This window comes from Tigriopus californicus, chromosome 10 (genome assembly GCF_007210705.1).
Source record: "Tigriopus californicus strain San Diego chromosome 10, Tcal_SD_v2.1, whole genome shotgun sequence".
In the NCBI taxonomy this organism is placed as follows: Eukaryota; Metazoa; Arthropoda; class Copepoda; order Harpacticoida; family Harpacticidae; genus Tigriopus; species Tigriopus californicus.
The window spans coordinates 10,893,531-10,918,688 of NC_081449.1; the positions used below are offsets into that span (position 1 = coordinate 10,893,531).

The window sequence follows — 25,158 nt, forward strand, 5'->3', positions numbered from 1 at the left end:
AGTCGCAAGAAACACTGCAAATTTATAGATGTAGATATAGTTGTCTAAAAAAATCTCCTTATCTCTAAATTATGGGTTTGTCACTTTTTCCGTAATTACATATTATTTGTGTTATAATAGCTGGGAATAACTGAGACGATAACAACCTTGAAATCATGAACAACCGTTATCTCAGTATTTTGCTTCAGGTTGGGCCTGTTTTTATATTTTGGTATGCTTTATTCATCTCGTAAGCCCATGCAAACACCAATGTAGACCGAACGAGGTAACCAGGTTTCCTCAACCATTCTTCTTCATTGAATCGTTAAGTTTTTGTATTTCTCTCTCTCGTTTCACCTCTCCTGATCAGATTAGCGACCTTAATCTAAGACTTCGCATAAACCGTGCTTAGCCTTCCTAGCCTTCTCAAGACATGCTTTCATCTGGTACTCTTCAATATTAACAATTTCTTGTTTGATTTAGGACTTGTGAGGAGGATTTTCAGACGAAAGGAATGCTACACTAACTAGTCATATTGGCATTTTCTTTGTTCCGAGCTAATACCACATTGATTTGAGAATTGAAAGTACACATCCAGACTCCCACGAGCAATAATGACAGGAGAAAATTTTTCTGTCTTTTATATTTATTGGTCTCTCCTTCCAGTTGGTAGTGAGTTGTTGTAGCAAATGCATTTAACAATATTTCATCCAAACTCTTCGAGCAAGACAGAACCCTAATACTTTCCGATGGAACCTTTTACCTCTTACGAGACTCTGTAAGATTGGCCATATTGTTCGGCTTGTTTATGGAGTTGCTCTATGACCCAAAGATCGGTGTCCCAGTGCTGAGGGGAACCTTTTGTTCCTTCCAACCCATTGAGCAGTTTCCCTAAAACATTTTTCGATATTGAACTCCAGTCGCTTCCGCCCAAGAGACCGTTAAGGGTCATATGTAGCGCTTTTTCAATTGCTATTGAGGCCTGGCTTTGGTATACCATCTTTGGCACCTGTGACGGCACATAAAGCGTTTCGCCGGGCTTCAAAATGGTCGATACGATCTTCCTTCCACACCATGGGAAACGGATCACTTGAGGGTACAGGTGGTTGTACCAAGAGACGGGGGTCCAAACGTTGTGCGCGGTTCTTTCCTCAGTCTGCGAGCAACTTATATGTTCCAGATATAATTGGGATTCGGGTGGGAAGAGAACCCATCGTTGTTCGCCTTGGAGAAGATGGACCACTGTGTCCTTGGAGCTGACTTTGGATGGAAAGCTACCCGTGTACTGAGAGTCCAGTGTGAGTTTAACGTCTCCGTCTTCACTGGCCGGATGATGGAAGACCTCGGGAAGCCAATCTTGGGCTAACAAGTCTCCCAGAGGAGATTGTTTATCTGACAATGGACACCGAATTTGGTATGGAAGCCCTTTTTTAAGGATGGGCTTGACCTTCGCTATGTCCAACGAAATTGAATTTCTGTTCCATTTCTTTTCATTGGTACTCAGGAGGACCTCACATTTTCTGCTTTGATCTTCTGCCATCAAATTAAGGATAGCCTTCTTTTTCCATGGGTTACTCCGACCTTGAGTCGAGCTTTGGCAACCCACCAACTTAACGGGAACGCTTCGTCGAACGAATTTGGTGTGGAACTCGTCGGGGGAAATGTCGCAAGCCACACTCTGAATATTGTCAACATGAAAATGATTGGCCAAATAGGCGTCTTCCTTTTTCTCTATCGGACATTGAACGTCCCAAGGGCCGACTTCCCCGTCGGAAACATCATTTCCAGGGGACGAATTCCTTTTGCCTTCGATACGAATGAATGTGTACCAGTTCTGGGTAGTGTTAGGACGATTGACCACCAACTCCGATAGAATGACGCTTCGCAGAACTATAACAGCATCATCGTCATCATCAACATTTTTTGCTCCATTATTGAAGCTTATACCGGAGAACTCCCCACTGGGCCAAATTGCATCTGAATAGTTTTCGTTGTCCACAGCTGTCTTAAACGTGATCATTGCATCAGTTGGAGCAATTCGTTTACCAACAACAGGTCGAGATGGGACCCGAATAAAATCTCGACTCGTCACTTTATACGTTGTCCACAGGGCGGATTCCCGTTTGGAAAGCACCGTCGGGAAGATGTAGTGATGGAAATAGATCCAAAACTCGCCCTCAAATCGATCGTCAGTAATTATTGGTCCTTTATAGCCAAAACCGGCGCATGCAAGGTCTTTTTCACATATCTGAACAGCTTTTTGGGGCGACATGAATCCATTGTGCCGTGGGTATTGGAAATAAAATGTGGAAAATCCGGAGTTAAAACCGGGTCTGAGGGCAGTGTACACCTGTCCGTTGACATGCCAAATGAAAGCCTGCCAGAGAATCCAAAAACTTGTCTTTGAACTTTTCATAATGCACACAATTTTTTGTTTTCTTTCCACTAAAAAAATGCTCACAACACCGTGAATTTAGTCCATGAGATTGACTTCGATGTACTCAGCAACAAAATCATGTCCTACTGTACCATGTACTAAGCAACCATGCCGTCCGGTCTTCTGCCGTTAGTGAGGTGAGCAACCATGCATTGAGTACCACTACTCTTCAGAAACTGAAACCTCCATGTATATAGGATAAGAATGCGTCATGGGTGAAAATGCCGCACCGAAACTGGACTAATTCATCATATATTTCTTCACATTAACTTGAAAACACTTAACGACGAAACAGTCAGTGGATCCTGGCGGGGTACAATCACAATGTAGAATATTGAAACGCCCTTACTTCGGGTGATGGATTCAAGGGCGATTTGGGAATGTTTTTAGTGCTTTCAGGTCCTCTTTCTTCATATCTTTACGTCGACATGAGAAGTGTCTGGGCTCAAAACGAAAATATATAATGTAGTAATGTAGTAACCACGGATTACGAACTACATATTTGAGCTAACACACTTGTTATCCGTGATGTTATTTGGCTTGTTCGTGCTCTTCGCTTAATGACAAGCACTGTACTTCTGGGCGAGTGGCAAGTAAGTAATCTTTTGGACAAAAGTCGTCAAGACCATCATCCATCAACTTTAAGCAGATACATGGATGCTCTCACTGACTTGAGGATTTTGAATGGCCTTCTGGTGGCAGAGTTCCACGTTTTCTCATCACTCTTTGACTAAGCCACAACCCCCACCCACAACAAGGGAGGAATTGTTCGTTTCAAAGCTTAATCTATGTAGAAGTCCGAGTATTCGGATGGAGTCGAGATCATCTTGTGGAAGGGTAGTACGCTAAACGAATTCATGTTGTATTTCCGAGACGACACGTTTTTGTGAGTTTTGGATCGGTCGGGTTTGACATCCCGTGGTTGACGTCATGCCCGTAGTGCGGGTCCTCTTGGGACTCCGACCCGTGTCTGACGATGATGCGGGCGTGATCTCGGTCATCATCATTGCAGGAGGTCCACCCGTTTGAGCGCTGCTGGCAGTTTGATCTGGAAGGCAAACATTTATTTATCAAACGACGTACGTATTTGGAGCCATGCAAAGAAAAGGTTGTAATTTCTTACTCCCTCAATGATGTTGCAAATTAAGAGCTTCAAAGAGTAGTCTGAGCAAACAATTAGACAAATCTAATCTGAAATGTTTCGGTTATCTTACGTTTTTCGATATCACTGCTTCTTACACCCCTTGCAATATCAATGAGGGTAAAACGTAGAATCTTCAAGACTTTTTTCGTATTCTCCGTGTTTAAGAGGGCCTTGAATTAGTTATGAGCTAAATGAATTGTGACCCCTTTCACAACCCAATTCCATTCAAAATACGCAAGACCGATTGATCCACCACACAATCCCAGCCGCCTTTTCCAAAACCATCTGCTCACGAAACTTAAGGACTTTGGAACGGATGTCCCATGATAGAAATTTAGCATCACAAATGAACCCTCCCAAATGACATGTAAGACTCAAATGACCTTCCAGACTTGGAAATACAACATCATTTGGACAAGCAAAATGATGTGAGCTATAGTCGTATGCCGTTGGAGGCCTGATGCAAATATTTTGCAACATATTGGAATTCATGGCTTTCATGGTTGGTTGAATCAGTACATGATGAGGTTAGGAAAAACAAATTTGGGCTGCACTATTTGTTTCTCGTCTCCAGGGAACCTCAAGAGCTTTCAGCACCCTATTGCTCTCAGGATAGATATCATTTGATGGTCTTGGATTTCGTCTTCATACTAAAATACTTTTTCGCCAGATCCGTAAATATGAATAATACAGGAGGTCATGACATGATCGAGAATGGTGTACCGTCTCCAGCATGCATCCCTTAAATATGGTATGTCATGACTATCATTCTTGAATAAAGCATGACAAAGAGGATTACATCATTTTGGTTCAATCTGTCCTTTGGATGTGGCATGAATTCGAATTGTCATAAATACTGAATAATTCGCTTTATAAGAGAATAATGTGTCAGATCTTAATTTTAGACGAAAGCAAAATCGTATGGATATTTTTGGTATTGGCACAACTTACAAAAAGAAAATTATGAGGCCAAGGGGATAGTCGAAAATCCAGCCTAGTCCATGATTTACAAATGCAAACGTCACAATTGGGTTATATTTTCTGAATTTTCCCAAGTATTTATCATTATTAAAGCATGTGTTAGAGTTGGAGGGTTTGCCAATCCAGTCATCAAACCATCTGGACCTTTTTCTGATAAGAATGTCACGTCTGCATCAGATTCGTTCCTTTGATATCTTTCTCTGAAAATCGAAAAGAGAAAATTTCTGGAAAAATGTATGAAGGCGTCAGTTAAAGCCTAGATTTTTCCTGAAACAGTATATTTTCTTCTTTCCAGTTTGATTTGGATAAAGCATCATACTATCGCTGATCCAAAAAGTGCAGTGTTGGTCTTCGGTGGAAATTATTTATTCTCATAATAGGAGATATAAAGCAGGGTTGGTCAACAAGTAGGTAAAAAACCATGATTTTCAACCTGCACATAATTCTGATGACGTTTGACACCACATCTGCGAATCAATCAATATTGCACTTGTGCTTAATCTTCATATAATTAATCAGCCTTGTGCAGGTCAACCTATCAAGTAAGGATACAAAGCATAGACATTATCTGTGTCATTTCGCCTTAAGGGCACTCTGGAATCGTGAGCGAACAAAAGGAGAAAGGCGAAAACACCCGAATTTAACCTTTTTATTCTGATTGTGACCAATTGAGGCACTTCAGTCAATAACACTTCACAACTCACGAGCAAACAATCTTGTTGAAGCTAAACCTGAAAGAATTAGTTTGATCTGACTAAGGTAAGAGTTATAAAGAAGAAGAAGTCATGCTCCTGATGGATTGGCAAATAACAAGCCAAGTTCCAAAAGAACTAAGCCCTTGAAGTTCAAAGCTGATGTTCAGTCAGGCCTTGGCGTTTGTCAAGCAGCACAATGACAGCCAATTTTGCCAAGATCTCAACAATGATTTTGAAATAGGGAGTTTTCGTGCATCCTGAAATCCGTTTGTACGTATGTTCATCTGAACATCCCTCAAGGAATAGCAATGACTAGGTAAGCCCATGGATGTTTTTGATCACTAGTGCTTGAGACTTTGGACAACTAATTTGGTATCCTTTTTGATGAGGCTATTTGTTTTCAATTTGCTCAGTCAAAGCATCGGAGTTTCCAATTCAATGGCTCTTGACAATTGCTTTCTCCACAAGGGGCACAATAAAAGCTCAATTTGCGATACCTCGGGAGCTCAAAGAGCCGACTGCTGCTGAAAACGTCGGCCTTCGAGATGGCAAGCCACCTTGCAATTTGCCAGTTATTTTCAAGCATAATGAGAGGCGACTGGGAGTGAGTGGACTACAACCAAATTAGGCTATGAGAATTTTCAAGCACCAATACTTAAGTTTGCATGGTTACAGTTGTTTTGTTCGAACTGTTTAGTCATAAAAGCGCAACTTAAATCAACATAAAAGAAACACCGCGCCCATAAATGGGTTCGGACTTGGTTCGAGTACAACGTACACACCTACAAATCTAAGGACACCTAAAATATGGACCAATCTCAAATACTGCAAGGTTTGCTAGACCCGAATTCCACCATTTGTTTTTTGTCAACTGCATGACTACATAATCTTACGAGTAGACCCTCCTGTCTGCATATTTCTTTGTAAAATATTAATTAGGACCATATTTACTAGATTGCAAATTTCTGTCTGCCTTTCAAACAAAAACAGTAACAGCAGTGACAAAAACAACGACGCACAAATGAAAAAGTAATTGAATCTCATCAAGGTTACGGATAATCTCGACATATGGAACGGATCTCAAGGTGAATAACACTGTGATTCATGGAAACCCTGTTACATGTATACGTCATCCAACACGATCCGTTCATGCAATTAGGCTATTAATGAATTCGGACAGATACATACAAAATTGGATATACCATAATGAGTTGATGAAAGTGGAAGAGAGCATGTATGGCACTCTGTCACTGTAAGACTCGGAATCATTTCCTGTTACTTTGCCTTCTGAGATAGAGATACAATTCTTTCAGCTTTAGAAGCTTTCAGTACTCATTTGAAACCGTTAATTTGCGCCGTTAATTTGGCGGCTTTCCACCACGATTGAAAACCAGGATTGAAGTGGGACTAATGCTGGGGCGAGTCCAGCATAGGACTCGAGTCTCTAGAGACTCATATTGCGAAATTTTAACCAAAGAATGATATTTTTTCACAAATCCGGACTTGAGTCAGTTAGGAAGGACTCGGACTCAAGTCTGGACTCGCCCCAACACTAGTTCTACTTCCATCCTCAAACCGGATTCAATCCTGGTTTTTCATCGTAATGCAAAGCAGCCCTTACACTTCCGCCAACTTCTTTAAAAATCTATTCATCATAGGGTAAGGTACATTTATCATACGAGTTGATGAATGTCAAAGTACCCATGGAAAGTTCATCTTTCGCAATGTCAACCTGCCAAGTTAGATCCTGCATCAATATTTGTTTTTCTCAGTACCAAGTAAGTTGGGTGATGTTCCCTGTTCAATCTCTTTGACAGTGATATTCGCCAATGAAGTCAATCCATTGTGACTTCAATTGATAAGTCATGTCAATGACAGGAAACTAGTTAATGGGAAAAGTTCCACTCCTTCATTGGACAAGTGGTCCCACAATATTCACTAAGAGGTTCTCGCTCACCATCAATGTTGGGGAGCCATATCTTTGAAGGGGAGCTTTATTGTAGTTCGTTCTAAAAGGTTTTATTGCATGCTTCTATGTTCCCACCTCACAAACAAATTAACCATGGGCAAAGGTAGGTTTGGGTTCCGACCAATGTGACAGTTTGCCGTTCATCTTAATGGCAATACTAATGGATATGGCTCTTGGTGGTGTATTAAGATTTTTTTGCTTTTAGTTGTTTTTTTCCAATCTGAAAGCCAAAGAGACGAAAACTAAAACGGACCGACGGGCAGGGATCTTTTGGAAACCCTACGCTTTCCACCCTCATCGGCCACTGAAGCTGACATTACCAATAAAGGATAAAACGGAAACCAGGCTTCCAAAATANAGCCATATCTTTGAAGGGGAGCTTTATTGTAGTTCGTTCTAAAAGGTTTTATTGCATGCTTCTATGTTCCCACCTCACAAACAAACTAACCATGGGCAAAGGTAGGTTTGGGTTCCGACCAATGTGACAGTTTGCCGTTCACCTTAATGGCAACACTAATGGATATGGCTCTTGGTGGTGTACTAAGATTTTTTTGCTTTTAGTTGGTTTTTTTCCAATTTGAAAGCCAAAGAGACGAAAACTAAAACGGACCGACGGGCAAGGATCTTTTGGAAACCCTACGCTTTCCACCCTCATCGGACACTGAAGCTGACATTACCAATAAAGGATAAAACGGAAACCAGGCTTCCAAAATATCTTGTCTATTTGAGATCAATCCTCAATTTCTGGTTCCGTGGCTATTAACCAAGCAAGAAACGTCATTGGTAGGCGTGAAGAAGGCCTTGTCTAGCTTATTTGTTCTAATTAAGACGATAAAGGTTGATTACGGCCAAACAAAAGTGAAGTGTAAAGCTGGTCCCAAATCGAGTTACGTGAGCCAAAACGAACAAAATCGTTGCCCACACTAATTATCGAACTGCTTTGCACTGATCCAAAATTTGAAAAATGTACATGAATGAGATTTCGACCACCCAACCCCTCTCCTTCTTCCTGATTTTTGCTGGAACTAAAATCAATACCATGCAGTGTCAAAGTCTAATTAATTAACCAATTAACGAAGCTGGAATGAGTTTCCGTACGTTTGAACATGTCTTTTTATCCATTTTTCTTCCCTTCCAAACAACTCTTACGTAAGGTATCTTACGTTATTTCCTACTTTTACTCAAGGCCTATGTTTTCATATACAAGGAACATTTACTGTTGGGGGGCGTTACATGTATTTGACATTTCTACTGAACGTCCTCCAGATTCCTTAAAAATTTAGGAGTGTAAGCCCCTATAAATAGACCCTTTTGTACATATTGTTAGACAGCTACTTGGTTATTGGTGTGACACCCGTTGCGAGGCAACAAAGGCACCCAATGTTCCATCGAAGTTTGATAGAGCGAGAGCCAGAAAGAGAAAGAGAGAGAGAGCGCTTTGAGTGTTTTGTAGGGCTCCTTTATTAGCCTGAGGAATGGGGCATGCACAAACACGAGTTTGTTCCTTTCACATAAAGCGTTCTTGAGTTAAGCATATAAAGTAAGCCTGTAAAGAATATGTGAGATGACTCGTCAAAACCCGAGCCAATTTGTAGTCTTTCGAATGAACGCGAAAGTCTTGAGTCATTTCCTTTGATGCGAATCTGTGCTTGTCATTTCAAATGACTCACAAGTCTTCAAATTTGTCAAAATTGTTCCAAGAATCCAAGAATTGGTCAGAATTGGTCTCTGGTTTTAAAATGTTCTCATGAATCTGACTTTTATTTGCACAAGACTTGCACGTCATTTCTGACCATTTTTGAGCCAAAAAAGGCCATTGGTCTTGATTTTGAGCCTTGCATGGCTAGTGGAACGACTCGTGGAACTCGTGGAACTCTCTTAGGCATCTGAACAACCCACAAATGAAGGCAGCATTGTTAAGCACTACCCCCTCCTCCCAATGTTTTCAGTTATGCTGAAACTTAAAGGCATTGGAATGATTAAGCAGCAGTAAGATTCAGTCTTTTCTTTCTTAAATAAAATTACATCTGCATTGTTTTTGATCGGAAAGCTGATTGTCCGCCACATTGCCATGTAATAAATACTATTATCAGTATTTTTAAGTATCGAGTTACGTTCAGGAGCGAGAATAAGCTTGGCCAGATGGCTTCCTCTTCCTTGGAATTTCTGGAGCTTACCACTCACGCATGCTCGAATGTAATAACTTGCTTGAAGCTCTACTATGTCTACCATTTCGTATGAGAAAACCATAATTCACGTAAGTTTGTTCTCCCCGGGCAACATCCACTCAAGTTCTGGACGGCTGCCCTAAAAGTACTTTTTTATCAAGTAGGATGCTTGTGAGCAACAGTTTCATTACCTTTTCCCATTCAGTTTATCCCATGATCTCAAGCAATATATTGTGTTTGATCAACCATATGAAGTAAGACACTAATTTCCTTTAGAGGCACTAGACCCTAATTGAAAAAAAAGAATCAAATAGAATCAAATAACATCTTTTCTCAAGTCTAAGCAGGCCAACTGATTTAAGATGATAATTTCGATTCAGATCACAAATTCGAGCCAAAACTCTTCGGATAAAGTTTCATGAAACTAGATAACAGACGTTCAATTTGAGGGAGATCTGGCCAATGGTAAGGATGAATTGTAAAGACGTAACCCTTTACCCCTACACAACATGTTTCATCTGTCAAACGCTCCAAGCGATTCAATTTCTTACTTTTTCCGCTTCTTTAATTTTGTTTTGGTAGGCAAAAGAACGGCCACTTCAAATGTTGAACTTTCATAGGAGAAGGCAAGTAAAATGAAAATTTTCCCTCCATGAATACAATTCTGTCCGGAGCGTCAGGTATCCTTTAAATGAAGATAGCTCTGCAACCCAAGGAGTAAAGGGGATGAAAGGGCCTGGCATCGTAAGTTGCTAGACAAACCTTGTTAAAACGTATGGAAAGGAAGCTCCCTTAAGAAACTCCGAGAGGCAGAGAGGCTAAATGGGATTTGAACTTTTCTTTTTAAAATGTTCAACTGACCTTTGGTCCGATTTCGTCGAGCGCAGAAGGACAAATAGATGAGAAAGTTGAAATCCGAATTGATCACCCGCAACAAATGGTTCACACACACCAAAAGCGTGGCCCACTGGAAAAGCACAAAAAGGGAAGTGATTAACAACATCATCCGAGAGGCAAGAGACGAGTACTCCCGACAAAAAAAGTTGAAGGCCTGTAGGCTGTACCGTACATCCGCCTCCGAGAGGCAAGAGACGAGTACTCCCGACAAAAAAAGTTGAAGGCCTGTAGACCTGAAGATCACGTTCCACACAACGGAATGAAGTTAAGAACTACAAAGCCGTTGAAACAAAAACACGGATTACATCGACAGTTTTGGGGCTCCATACATCATGTTGATGGATTAGTGAACACCCATCGTGTTCCCCATTGCACCTTATTTGCGGAAACTTACTCGTGGAAAGTCTTGGTATGAAATGAAAATCTCCATGATGTTCGGAATCAATCTTGGGGCATTGCAAACCACGAAAACGAGCACCATTACCACGGAGGCCCGAGTGTATTTGGCATCTCGCTTTTTCATCTCGCGTTCATTGCCCGCCACTCGCCGCATTCCTGTATCGTTTCCTCGCCCGCTTAGCCGCATACTGCTCTGTCCGTGATTTTTCGACCCGTTTGGCCCGCTGGGGATGTCACGGAAATTCTTCATGGTGCGATAGATGCGGACATTGAGCACGATCATTAAGGTAACAGGAAACAAAAGCATGACGAGTAGATTCATCCAAGTGGCATAAATCTGGAACACAGAGCGGAATATTAGAGATGGAACAATGACGAGGGGTCAAGGTGATTAAGAAATGGAGGCCATAGAAACAATGAGTGTGGGCAGTCACATTTGGGCCCTTCTCAGCTATTGTCATTAATACTCTTCGACCCAAGTTCCAAGTTACGTACGAGTCCGTTGCCTCGTCAGATAGTCATGGTAACGTAAAACTTAAGCAGTACGCCTCCGGATATTCGAAAACAAGGCTGGATTTCCTGACAGGTTTTCTACTGAGGTTAGACAGAGAAAGAAAGGAGTACGAAGACTATCAAAAACTCAAGGAGCCAATGCTGAAGCATAATTGGATCACGATGAGATCATCAAAGTGGATTGATTTTCATCCATAGCTAGAATCTGGAAGCAATGAGCGTGTGTAACTGTATGTTCTGAATGTTAATAAGATACGGTCATATCATGATTTATGTGCCTTTATTGACTTGGCATCAAGCAAAGGGCTCGGGGAATGAATCATCACATTGCTGCCTTTCATTCATATCACTAGTACTCTGAATGAAACTTTCAAGGTCGACATTGCACATCCTACAAATCTTGAGCAGTTCATTGATTTCTAGCAGAATATGACCCAAACTTCCAGACTTCTTCACTCAAGTGGGATGGCATACTTTTCCACATGCCGATTTCCATTTGACCTTCGTTCTACTTGGGAGACAATCGGATGGAGAAGAGATTTTCATGGAACCAACCACTATTTGGAGTCTCAGAGGTTCTCAGCGTAGTACTTAATTCATATACCTCATGTACATAGTACGGCCGATGAACCAATTTCGAGTTATTCCACTCTGACCTAGCCGAACTAAAACATACACTCTAACGAAAGTCAGTGCACGGGTATCCGTCGGTAAATGGGCATCGAATAACTACGGTGGTGATGGTGGTGGTTGTGGACCCCGACAACTTCTGATCTTGACAGGTGGGTCAACAAAAAGGCAAAAAAAAGATTCTTGTCTTTACACACCATCGAAATTGGAAAAATCTGGATAGCCTGATGGCCATAATAATAAAATAACGAAAACTACTTGCGATGCACATGACGAGACACGTGACAAAGGAACGTTGCGAGACTCATCTGAAAGGGCCATTCCAAGATGTTTGAGAGCCCAAAACAATCCCACTAAACAATGGGCCTTTCTGAGTTCTCACTCCAAGCTTTAGAAAGCATTGTGGGATTAGGGAGATTCTTCCACAAATAACAACTGCTGGCTTTAGATCTTGCCTAAAGGTAAACCTCCCTCAGCTCGAATCGGGTCTACCCTCCTTACTGTACGACGTTGTGGTTCCCTCCCGGCTAGTCGACATAAGTAATCGTCTTATATCTACTAATCGTAAAACAATACAATAATGTGCTCGGCCACTTTCCTCAACGCTTTCAGAAGGATTGTGGCCACCAAGAGAGTGTCAAAAGCTTAGGACTCACCGTCATATACAAGGGGTTGCTCCTGATTTCGTTCACCTCGTTGATGGGAATGTATTCTTGATGACACTTCTCCCAATAGTTGGTCCCATTCCAATCTCGGAGGACATCTTCATCACGTCGAGAGCCATCGTAGCCAACCACACTCGCGTTGACACGATCCAGCTCATCGGATTTAAACACGGCTTGGGGCGTGAAATTCCGAGCCTCGCCAGGGTCCACCTTCTGACAGATCGTGCTCAACTTGTGAACGGTTCGCGTTTCGAAGAATCGGGGAGAACAATACACCAACACGAACAGGAACACGGGCACGATGAACATCCAGGCCTTAAGATTGTGACGCTGCTTAAAGAACGGCAAACATACCGACATGTATCTGGAACAGAAAAATTGACACAAATGTGTTTGAATTTACTTTCTTGTTCCAGGGTCAAGCGTTTTTTTCATGGGTATTATGTAGGCATTTGGAAAGACTACCCGCCCAGAAAAGCATTGTAAAGATAAAAAAAATGACCTGTAGAAGGTCTTAGGAAGAACTCAAAATTCATGGCCAAGAAAGGAAATTTCTTGATCTAATTTATTCGGTCTAAAAACACACTTTTGGGTCCTGAGGAGAAGGCTAGAGACTGTCGAGAACACTCAATTCCTTTGGAAGCCCTGAGAAGCTATCAAGTATCCAATTGGGATTTTCTTTCCCGTTGTTTCTCGTCTCAAATAGTATAGGCGGAGGAATTGCTCCTCTAGCGTTCACAAATCTAGATCGAAATGAGTTCTTCATGAAACTAATCTAACGTGTTGGGCTTCTGAGTCTCTGTGAGCCAGGGAAATGGTCCAAACCATGACCATGTCTGTAGTGCCCCGTAATGTTTGTAAATCAGGCTGAGGGAATAATAAATATTGACAATGCTTTCAGTTTCTCTGGCGTGTTTTTTCCAATCAATCGTCTCTAATATGTCTTGTCAAGTGAAGAGATGAGGATAGGAGTGCCGGTTCTATTCAACTCTAGTTTCCCGTCACGTTCCTCGTTGATCTCAGTGTCATGGCCGACCACTTATTGGTGACAACCAACAAGTGTGAGGAGGAAGAGGTGGTTGGTGGTATCAGTACATATAAGACCTTACTTCGCATGTCCCTAGGCTACGGTTCATCACACTTTTTACCTTTCCATCGTGAGGGCCACGGTTGAAAAGCACGATCCAGCCAGAGCAATTTGAGTCATGGGGATCAAATAGGGCCGCAAATACACCACCACACGAGCTGTAAATAGATAGGAGGCGATCATCATTAGAGGGACATCTATATATAAATACTACCACTACTACTACTACTACTACTACTACTACTACTACTACTACTACTCATTGCTATAATCCATTTTCATTCTTGGTCTGGATGTTAGGGAACAATTTGTTATGAACACTCGACTGTGATGGTATGGAATGTCTGGGGGAAATATTTGGACCCGAAAAGTGCGCCGGTGCCTCAATCTTCTTTTCCTTCCTTGTCCTCCTCCTCATCATCATCGTCATTATCAGCAACAACAACATCAACACCATAACAACGACAACGAAAGCAGCGACAATCTACCAGCAAGCTTTGCTCATCAATGACACCCTGTGAATGTTCCTCGAATTTGAGGGTCAACATTTGTGTCACCATCACCCGTCACCAACATCAGCAGCAGCAGCATCTCTATATTTGGCACTATGGTCACGAATCTCAATCAGAACCAACGAGAAGTGAAAATTCGCTCCTCCGGAATTCCTTTTTTGAAAAGCAATTATGACACGTTATGGTTTAGTTCCATAAATCTGACATTTTTATCGTGATGGGTTCATTTATGGGAGTCAAAGTTAAGGCCAGAGAAAGCGTAAAATCAAAAGGAAAAAAAATATGTGATTGTTGAACCATTTCGACATTCATCAAAATAAGATTGAAAAGGAAATGCAGAGCACTGCAAAACGTGCCTTTTTAGCATGGCCAGATATTCAGCTGGATTCATTTCTTCTGCTTTCCGAGTTAGTGGCAATCATTTCACCGTGTGTCCAACCGAAATAAAGCGATTGATCAAAATACGTACTGTACGTGTGGCTAAAGAAATGGGGGACTCTCTAATGAGCGAGAAGACCCGCTTCTTACAAAAAATAATGCCACTCATCACGCTTGATGTTAGTTAGTTAGATGGATGGATAGACGGACGAACAGATGGGGAAGAAGCGATTGGGACCAAGATCTCGTTCTGTGATAGTAAAGTTCCAAGATCGAGGATCTTGCGCAATAAGGTTGCTTGGCTGTTATTGATGAATCTCGGATCTCGTTAGCTTAGGGGAATAAAGGAGGAGAACGACCGGAATGCCTTCAACAGCATCCTTTCCCATGAACGCTACCTTGCAATACCGTCAACTCACTCGACTACTTCACTACCAGTACTACACCACCATTTTCACTGTTACTATCACTACCACTACCAGAACATAAGACATAATACGTGTGAGCACGGAAGCATGTCCTTTTGGCTATCAATGTGTACTTTGGCTATTCTTTTTCTTATCGTGTTACTTTGCATCGCGTCTGTCTGGTTCTACAGTAGCACCCTGGCTTATACGTAGATAATGTATCTAGAAAATGCCTTTCCTCACATTGGAGCACGAACCCGAATCGAGTCAAATTTGGGCATCAACCAACCGGAACAGGCTTTCTTGTCTGCGAAGAGGAAACAAGCTAAACCAGACAAGGTTTCCTTGGGAAGCCATTGGGCGATTGGGTGGCGATGTGAAATTAGCATATGTAAATTATCCGTATTCTTTCATACTCATCCACACTTTCGCGTGCCTTTTTATCTACATGCCATGAATCATGTTTTCACGTTTTGTCACGAAAATGTACCTCATGTACTATTGGTACTATACTCGAGTTTTTACAGTTGTAGTAGGTTGGGAAACTTCCGTTCACTTTTGTAGCTGATTAAACTAAGCTACGGATGAAATGATCATTCTCACTTAGAGTAGAAATCAAAGGAATTAGACGGTTGAAGATTCTTGGCAGAATAGATTAGCAAACCGGTCAATGCAGCCTTCTAGCATTTTTGCTCAAAGCCAAATCAAAATTTTCTCCGAGGCCTACAGTGACAATATGTCTCTCTTCAACTTAATGTCGCCTACTTTTATGATGCGCGTAGGGATGGAATTCAAGTTTTTTTTTATTTAGAATGGTTACTTTAGATTTTGCATCATACCCTCAGTATACAAATAGATAGATTTAGCGACCAGAAAGGATGTGTGAGTAGCAATGATCTCGTCGCAAGCGGAAAGATAACGAAAAATATCTTTTTTTAAACATGACAATATCTTGGGGCGTTTGTTTTGGTGCGAAGTATATTTGAGCCTTTGAGCGACAAGCAGAAAACTGCAAACCTAGAAAACGAAGAAATTTCTTTATCTGGAGTTCGACCTGAGAAATGAGAACCCTAAACATTTCTCAGATGACCTTAGCGACTTTAGCAACATAGCTTTCCCGCTCCCGTCATTCCATTGAACGTGCTCTCACTATGCTACATGAGCTGACCTTGTTTTCGAACATGATGCTTCGTGTTTTCCAGTTTAATTGGAACTAGTCTTGAGCCTTTTAGTCTGTTCCACCCATGTAAAACCATGGCCTTTGAATTGTTTGAAAAGTGTCATTCGAATTCTTGATCCCAGAGGGATTCAAAATTCAAAGGAAAAGTTCATTACAAAAAACACTAAAAGGCATTACCTTGAACATCTGTCAAAGTTCAAAGTTTGTCAAAGTTAAAGCATAGATGTAATCAATGATAGCTGCCCCTTTATGAAACCAATCAAATTAGAACACTCTCAACGCCGATTGGATGAAGCAGGAGGAAAACCAGCGGATAAGCCATGAAAAAAACAGCTAAGTAAAATACCAAATGAGACCAAGTGTTTTAGCTCGTAATCGTTTGAGAAGGCCCTCCCCGTGTCATCTTGGGCATTTGTGTTTTAATACGCGCGAGATTTGATGAATTGATAAAAAACAAAAGAGACCGAGGAAAGCACCGTGAGCTGAAAAAGAGCAATTAGTTTTCACCCCCGGAAAAAGGCCTTTTCTTTCGGAGAGTAGTTCTTGCTTACCAAGAGCCGAATAAGACTGCTAATCCTTCACAAATCCTTTCCTTGAACCTCCATTGTACGATGCCGATCAAGCAAGAGATCAAGACTTTCTCAAGGCCTTGTCAGAATGAAAAGACGGCCTTGTGGATCAAATGATCGTGTCTACAAATAACCAGGGTGTTCAAACTCTGCAGTTTTTAAATATCGTCCAGTGATTAGGCCTTACTTGCTGACATTACGTTGTAGAAAAGATAAAGCCACTTCATACTCCCGCTTCTTTAGAAATATTCCAAAATAACAACTGAAATCCACAATAATAAAGATGCTGATTGAAGTTGACCTTTGTGTTGATTCCTTTCAATTTTGATTAATAAAGACCTTTCTTCAATGGAATTTTGAAAAAATATGTGTGTCCGAATCGACAAACGTGATCGATTGATTTTTCTTCGTATGAAGCCGATTTCCGTTCAATGGAAAACAAATCAGTGTGGCCGACCTTGATGGGTGCCCCATTTGTCGACTTTGCTCGGAGTGTATATTAAGTACGATGTAGTTCACCCGACTCAAATTTGCTCTAGCTCGCGTCATTTACTAAAATGTTCAAGTCATGACTCTCTTGGCGAGCTTCATCCCGAATTGGAAGCAATAATAACAAGCGTTGACAATTTGACGCACATCAGCTACGAATTTTTGGTGAATTGTGATCCCATGATTAGTAAATGCCTGCTTTAGTTCAAAATATACACCGGGTGTAACCAGATTACAAACACTTACTTACAAATCTCTAGCTCATTACTTAAGTGATTAAAAATTATAAGAGTTGTGTCATAAGGAGAACATTTATGGGCGCGTTTGCTCTAAAAAACCATGTTCACGATTGTAAGAATCCGTTTTGAAATATCACCCTTTTAATGGCATCAATTTTGTTTCATTGCCGAACGACTTTTGCTTTTCCCTTCTTGACTGATTCGTATTTCTTCTTGATCCAGGGTGACGTCCAGACTTGAAACCGATGGGTTTCAGGCCTTTGGGTGTCTCTAGAGGCTCTGATCATTGCCAGGGGCCTGCCAGACATCGAGGCACTCAAGGACATCATCCTTAACCCAGAGGATGTCCTTAAAGCAACAAAATTAATAGTGAGAGTCTTTTGGCAACGAGACTAAGGTAATTTCATTAATAGGGCGATATCTCTAAAAGCGTTCATCCAATCGTTAACGGTTTATATTTCTGAGTGCACAACGTGGTTCTCGTGACACAAATTCTATTGTTTTGATCTCGTAGTTAATGGGCTAGAGCCATCTAATTTAGTTTTAGAGCGTTTGTTGCGCCTTGTAAAATCTCACATTTTAGACGAGTTGACATTGCCCGTTCTTGGAACTGAAGTGAAAAGGGCAAATGCTCAATTCTGACAGTTTTGCAGCTGCAACCCAAGTCGCCCCCACTCTTTTTTTTCTCTTGAACTCCTTGTAAAGGGTCCAATTCTTTGTCAGGCGCTTCCTTTCAGCCTATTCCCATAATAAACCATTCACAATGGTACTTCCAAACCCTTTTAAGCGGTAAGAAAGACATACAATTTGGCCATTGACTATGGTTTCCATTGTTGATCTGAGCAAACAACAATAACAACCATGTTTCTCCATTCAAGGTTGGGTGGAAGTTCCCTTGAAGCTTGGTCCATTTTCAATTGATCCCTTGATGGGTTAAATGATGAAACGCCACATCTTGTGCCGGTATTCAGACTCCCTTTAAGTAAAGTTCAATGGAACAACGAGGAAATTCAGTCTTTTAGGAAAATGAAATCAGGTTCTTTTTCGATTCATTGGAGACAGTTTTTTTCTTCAAAGTTGAGTTATTGTACATATGCCGATGTCATGCTGAGATGGTAACGAACTTGATCAATTTCCAAAATGTGGCACATTTTTTACGCACATCTTCATTCGGGTTGGAGAGCCGATCCCCACGTCCAAAAACGATAAATTCAGGGATTTCTAATGAACGAGCACTTTTGGGTACACTATTCTATTGCTAGAAATGTAAAAATTCCCTCACTTCAATCCAATCTTCAAGCACGAGATTCGGATTCTGTTAAGCGGTTCATGTCTTGTTAGCATAGCCAAAATATCGAATGCATTTCTAAAATACCTACATTCGAACAAAAAATAGCAGTATTTAGAACGCATAAAGTAGAACCAATGTTTGCAGAATTCAAGTTCAGTTCCAAGAGTGTCGTGGTATGTAAGTGTTGTGGTGGTTGATACAACAGATGTCTTACTCTGCTTTTTTATCTTAACTCATCACACTTTCAGCTTCCATGGCCATTTTTTTTTCTCGTTGGACACGGAATGATCCAAACCAATGCATCTTGGATCATTGGTAATTTCAACTAACACAAACCATCACGGTTCATAGAAATTGCGTCGATGGTTGAAAGTATCTTGAAATCAGCAATGTCATCATGTCTGCAAATACCGCCCTCGGTCACTTTCTAATGTATGAAATGAAAATCTCAAAGTAAAATTGAATTACCTCGAGCGAGACCTATTAACGTTACATAAGACTTTTCGTATAATTCTATGAGGAATACCAGTTAAAGACAGGGCATTCGAGCAAAACTGTCCTCCTTAAGTGCATGACGTTCCCACTATCCCTAGATTTCTAAACACGTACTGGCTGTCGGACGACCGATCACTCGGTTGGCTAAACAGTGCAATAAACCGGTTTGCGATCAATTCCCAGGAGACCACCCATAGTACTGTTTCGCCAACCGAATGGTCGGTCGTCCGACATCCAGTGTCTAGAAATCTATTCACCATCAATGCTTGACCGATCATAATTGTTTTGGCATACATCTTACTAGTTTAGCATTGGTATTGAGCCATCAGCAACCAATAAGATCTTCAGTTTTTATTAGTATTGACGCTCAAGAAAACATAAAAGTTATTGCCAAGACAATTACAATTGGTTCGCCCATCTTAGCTCAACTCTCTCGCTATTATCTCGTGGAGCGCCATGATGAGCTCCATAAAATGCACACCTGGCATAATGTCGACTCCCTTCCTTAGGCCTTGAATTGAGGCCGTCCTAACTCTCAAGAGTAGGAGGCTAAATGCAAAACAAAGCTTTGTTGTTGAGCCTGTTCCACGTTTTGTTGAAATGTTTTCGTCTCAGTAGTCATCGCTGAATGTTGTACTTAGTATGTATCACAAACACGAAACTTGGACGTTTGTGCACGAAAACCTTGTAGGCGTATATCTTAAATCTTAGCAATCTCAGAGGGTAGATTTGATGAGAGTCTTGTCGGGACAGTTTTCTCTTCAGGCGGACTCGGACACTTTTTTGAGCTCAGTGGCATCGATCAAATGTCAGTTCAAAGAGAGCTTTCAAGGGAGTTAGGGTAACGAAACGATCCACTCTCCAAGTCTTCTCCACTCTCCAAGTCTTCTATTGGAGAGACAGACTTGAGCTTAAGCCTGAGAAGATCTCGACCGAAAAGAAGGATATGGAGACTGTACTAGTATGTAGATGTGAGGGGTTATGAAGCTAAAATGGATCCTCCTATGAACACCTCGTCTATGGTTGTAGCGTAGAGCATCTGATTTGACTTGCCACATCAAAATGTACACAAGACAGATGTTTCTTGCTTAACTCACTTATCGAAAAAATGTCCAAGAAAGTCGTTCAAATAGCTGTTGTTGTGAGCCTTGATAGGCCGGCTACATATTTGAAACACACATGTCGGCTTTTCTTCTTCTTTCCATTGGAATCTGTCTAAGTAGAAATGACTAAACTGAAGTTGCTCGCCTCGCGACAAGGTACTGATAATGAGGATTCCTTGGTGGGTCTGTTTTGTCCCAAGACTCGTAACCTTGTTTTCCAGAGCAACAATGGACAAAATGAATTTGTCCCACTTGGCGACTTGTTTCTCCCATTCATCAAAAACAGCCTTTAGATGCTGTCAGTCAGTAATGAAAGAAGAACATCAGCAAAACGCCGTTGTCGATTTTCCAATTTGTGTGTCTGTTTGACGAAAAAAACATGAAGAAATATTTCTTTTTGCAAGAGACATTTATTCTTTTACCGGACGTCAACAGAGTCAAAGAGCTCAATCAAGATAAACGAAAAAAAAATCGGTTCAATAGACAATATTTGAGAGCATCTTCGCTCTTGGCCCTTAATAGTTGTGCCTCAACCTTTATTGTTTTCCATTTCATCCAATAGATAATACTACATGGACAACCCTATGATGAGTCTTGAGTATGAATTTTCAAAATCGTAAGAAACTTTTCTGGGCCGCGCTAAACCTATAGGTTGGCAATTTTGGTGATTTACCAGGGGAGTTACAAATTAGCATCCCCTAAATGTCATCCAAATTGTTTCCGAAATGTATAAAAAAACGTTTTGTACCATAATGGGATAATTGTGAGCCTGTACATTACTGTATTCGAGCATGCCTTTGCACATGGTGATGGAAGAATTGAACCATTACTGCAATTTTTTAATCATGTGTGTTGAGAACGAGGTAGTGTTCCGAGTCAATCAAATTCAGTTCAATCGTGTTAATCCTATTACGACGAGATGAACAATCTCTTGCCCAATATCGTAATTATGAGGAATTGTTCAAATCGATTTCAAGGTTGAAACATACCATTATGAGATGAGTGATCTTTCCGTTAACACTTTTTTCTGTATATTCATCTTATCCCAACTACACGTGCTGTATTGTTGGATTTGATGCTCTGAGACAAAAAAAAAACTTTTCAACCAGCCACTCAACCAGAGGCAAAAATCTCAATAACTTTGCCAAAATGAAAAACATTGGCTTGGCTTGTCTCTTCCAACTTTGCCATTAGTGGTAAACTCATTTGATTTTGTCTTTTGTTTTGTTCGCTCTCTGTCTCCTTCTTTCTCTCACACACTACGTATTACCCTCGACGAATGAAATGGGTGTCTCTTGTTTGGAAATGGAAATGGAAGCGAACGAAAGAATGCTCGTTCGATGTACATTCAGCTCAATGAGAAGCGAGTGCTGAAGCGGTCAAGAAAACTCATCAAAATTCTTGTAGAGGGTGGCGAGAGAGACTTAGCATCAATTGCCGCTATCCACATTATAAGCTAAAGTATACTTGAGTGGGCAAACTTGGAGTTAGTGCTAAGTCCCCGCAGCAACACTCAAGTATGCAAGTCGGGAAAGTCGTCGAGGATAGAACGTCTTCTTCCATCTTCATTCTCGAATGAGCGATAACTTTCCAGGGGCTCATCCTCCTCTAATAGTTCCTGATGAGGAACAGTTTCGGCGGGGACTTCTTCTTCAGTTTTAACTAGATTGGGTAGTGACAATTTTCAAGCACATTAGATCGATTAAAGGCCACTCTCTTGAACTTCTTGTTGACACATCACATTTGCCATGCTCTGTGATCATTCCGACAAAAATCTCGATATCAATTTCAGAATATTTATCCCTGATGGAAATTGCAAGATTTGCCTACCCAATGGTGGTTGGCGCAGTTTCCTAGCATAGGAGAGGTTCCCGGTTCGATTCTCCACCCCAACCTTTCGCAAGGAAGCTTTTTGACGCTAGATCACACCCACAGAAGTAGAATCAATCTGATACGGACTATGACACTGTTCATCGGAGTTTTAAGCGGATGATGTGATGGCTAGCTTCCTAAGTTCAGTCCTTCGACCTTAGCACTTCAACTGCAAAACCCCCAGTAATTTATCGTGTCTTATGACAATAAGTTGCAAGTCGTGTTGTAACCTCTTAACTTGCCTTTGAAACGATCCTTTCCATGCGTTTTGCGTTGAAATGAAGGCCAAAAACCTTGTTAAAAATGTTTTCTCTTTTCTTAAATGTATGTAAGAACTGTTTCTGAAAACATATAAGGCAGTTACTGAAAAATGAATTGAAACCCCCCCTAGTTTCTAAGCAAACCTTATAAATGGGTATTTTGAACATCAATCGTAGACGAAGGTACATACAATAAAAGCTAGATTTAATGCTCAAGCAATCAATGTTGGTGTTTAGTTTTCCTTTTTATCTACTAACTATTTTCTGATGATTTTATGGATGTTTTATAACAATCTTGTCAGGTGAACAAGCTGCATCCTAGAAATGGTCCAAAAGTCGACAATGACATCAAAAAAGAATTCAATGGATTTGGAAAATGATTTCAAGTATGATAAATGAGATCCCTAAATTACCGTAACTGATTGGAAGAACCATTTTAATGTGTAAGACAATGGTTTAGACGGGGAAAGTTTGAAATTGGATTTGGAACAAGGTGTTCAAAGTACTGTTTATTAATGCAAATTGTTGGCTCCGTAAGCAATGTAGTCGAAAGAGAAAAATCAGCTATATTGCACCTAGTTTTTGTTTAATCATTGCTTAAAAATTTATCCGTAAATATGGTGGATTTTATTTCATATGACACTTATTGTTCGTTTTTAGATGGAACAATCAGTTTAGATTTTTCTGTCAGAAGAAAAAGACATCTTTTATGGCCGTAAAACTTTATTCAACTTCCCATGTCAAATTCATCGCTTCTTTTCTAGTAACCAGACTTATTTCATGTTTATATTTCCTTTGCAGTAGCATGAAAAGAGTGTCCAAAAGTAAGGGGAAACAAAAAATATTTACTTACACACTTGTTCTTATTCTATTTCTTGCAAAAATATGCTCGGACAAAAAATTCTGCGCATCATTGACAAAATATGATGATTGGCTTTCGGTTTTAAATGCATCCTTTTCTAAGTTGGAAGTGAGGACCATGAAAAAAAAGTTCCTTTGAGACGAATAAAAACCCACATGAGATATTATTGGCTTATCGAATAAAACCACTTGGCCAAATGTTCTAGAGACTCTCAACTCGACGTACCTATTGAAAAGAAACAAGAATTCCCAATTCCCCTCATCAGCAGAAAATTCATCCTAGCACGTAGTTATACCTGAACTCTCTGAAAAGTCTAAAAATCTAGTGTGTTTCTCTTTATAAGAAGGCATCTTATGTCTGTAGCTCATTTCAAAATGAAATTACGCTCCTCGCTAGCACAATGTAGGCTGAAAAGTTTCAAGAAAATCTGGTTCATTCTTTGCTTTATCGGTACCGATTTTCCTATTTCCCTTTAAGCAGGAAATGTGTAACACTTGTGATAGCATCAAATAGCATGGGGTCGTATCATAATCGATTTCAGCCTTTCTGTACAAGTTTTGCAACCTTTTACAATGAACCAATCTTAGACCAAAGGAGTTTAATATATATACAATATTTAGTTTATTGACTGATTGATCCTCACTGCTCCAGAACTTTTTCAAAAGCCAGTTCAAAATATGCAAAATGATTTCTTCCCTTGCTTCATCAAGAAAAAGTACGTTTAACTCATCTCCATTCTCAATACTTGAGTTAAAAGCATGTTACTGATTTGCTCGTCCTAACTTCAGTTCTGTACATTTATCAAATTTAAGATGTAATTTAAATATTGTCCAAGCAGTCGTGAGCAATGTCAGTAAAAAAAAAGGACAACCGCTGTACCTCCGGCCTCTTGTGACTTCCATATTTAGCGTCTCCAGGATGCTTGAACTAGAAACCAATTGCCGAGACTCAGCAGGCATTCAGAAAAAGGGCTTTTTGGAGAGCCTCCAGACCTTTGACTTTCATGTTCAAAGGAGCTACCACATCTCTTAATCTCTTCTAGCCGTGTGGGTGCAACACCGAATCGACTCGAACATTGAACATCAACATCATCCTTCTCCTTATTGTGGTAATGGTCTTACCTTCATATGTGGAACTTAGTGCGGGTAAAGCGTAGCACGTGAGAGTGAATGCGACGTAGAGGAAATCATAAACTACCAAGGACAGGATCAGCTTGTGGAATATTGCGGTTAGTCGCTGCTTGAAAAGCATCTGTATCGCGTACAAATTGATCACCACTCCAATCACACAAAACGTGAGGCTGGCCCAGCCATTCAGATAATATAAAAGATCCCCACCCATTTCTTCGATTTCGAAATGGATCCTCAAGTTGGGAAACACATGGAACAAGTGGCGTCCCAAATTCGCTCGAATTGAAGATTTTAAGGCGCAAAGAGAAAAGGGAACGAGAGCCCTCGAGCTTTACAATTGAACCGGGCTATGCCCCCTCGTTCCCCAATCAACAGAGGAAAGAGAGAGAGGGCAAAAACTAATCGGATGTGTGTTTCCTTGCTGAGTCTTAAGATGTATACATTTTACCACTTGAAGTCTGGCATAAGAATTTACTGATCTTAAAGTATATATCATTACAAGAGGTGTTACAAGAGGGAGGAAACGGTGTCATGTTTTCCTAAGGTTCGTCTAAAGCTCCAAAAAGCTATAGTTTTATGCCACAGGGATCGATAGATGTGTGCCCATGTTTGTATTCGTGTTCCTTGGAGATTGTCAAAGATCGCAAAACAAGGGAAAATTGAACTTAGCTGAAATTAATACATCCAACAACTTTTGATAGCCGCTCGGCAAAAAAGAGAATCCCTGGACAATATTTCAGCATTTGCCAGTTTACGTATACTACTTGGGTAACCACAAATTGTTTCCTTGATATATCAACTTTTTGT

At 40.7% G+C, this 25,158-nt stretch overlaps 1 protein-coding gene across 1 annotated transcript; it reads right to left on the reverse strand.

The window, feature by feature from the left end:
• Positions 1 to 2,570: 2,570 nt before the first annotated feature.
• Positions 2,571 to 24,719, reverse strand: LOC131889003 (G-protein coupled receptor daf-37-like). The gene is made up of 6 exons (XM_059237984.1): positions 24,343 to 24,719; positions 13,626 to 13,722; positions 12,469 to 12,841; positions 10,665 to 11,006; positions 10,235 to 10,340; positions 2,571 to 3,464 (listed from the first exon to the last, which is right to left on the reverse strand). Exons 1-6 carry the CDS (start codon positions 24,560 to 24,562, stop codon positions 3,262 to 3,264), a joined length of 1,341 nt encoding a protein of 446 aa, XP_059093967.1. The 5' UTR covers positions 24,563 to 24,719; the 3' UTR covers positions 2,571 to 3,261.
• Positions 24,720 to 25,158: the final 439 nt, after the last annotated feature.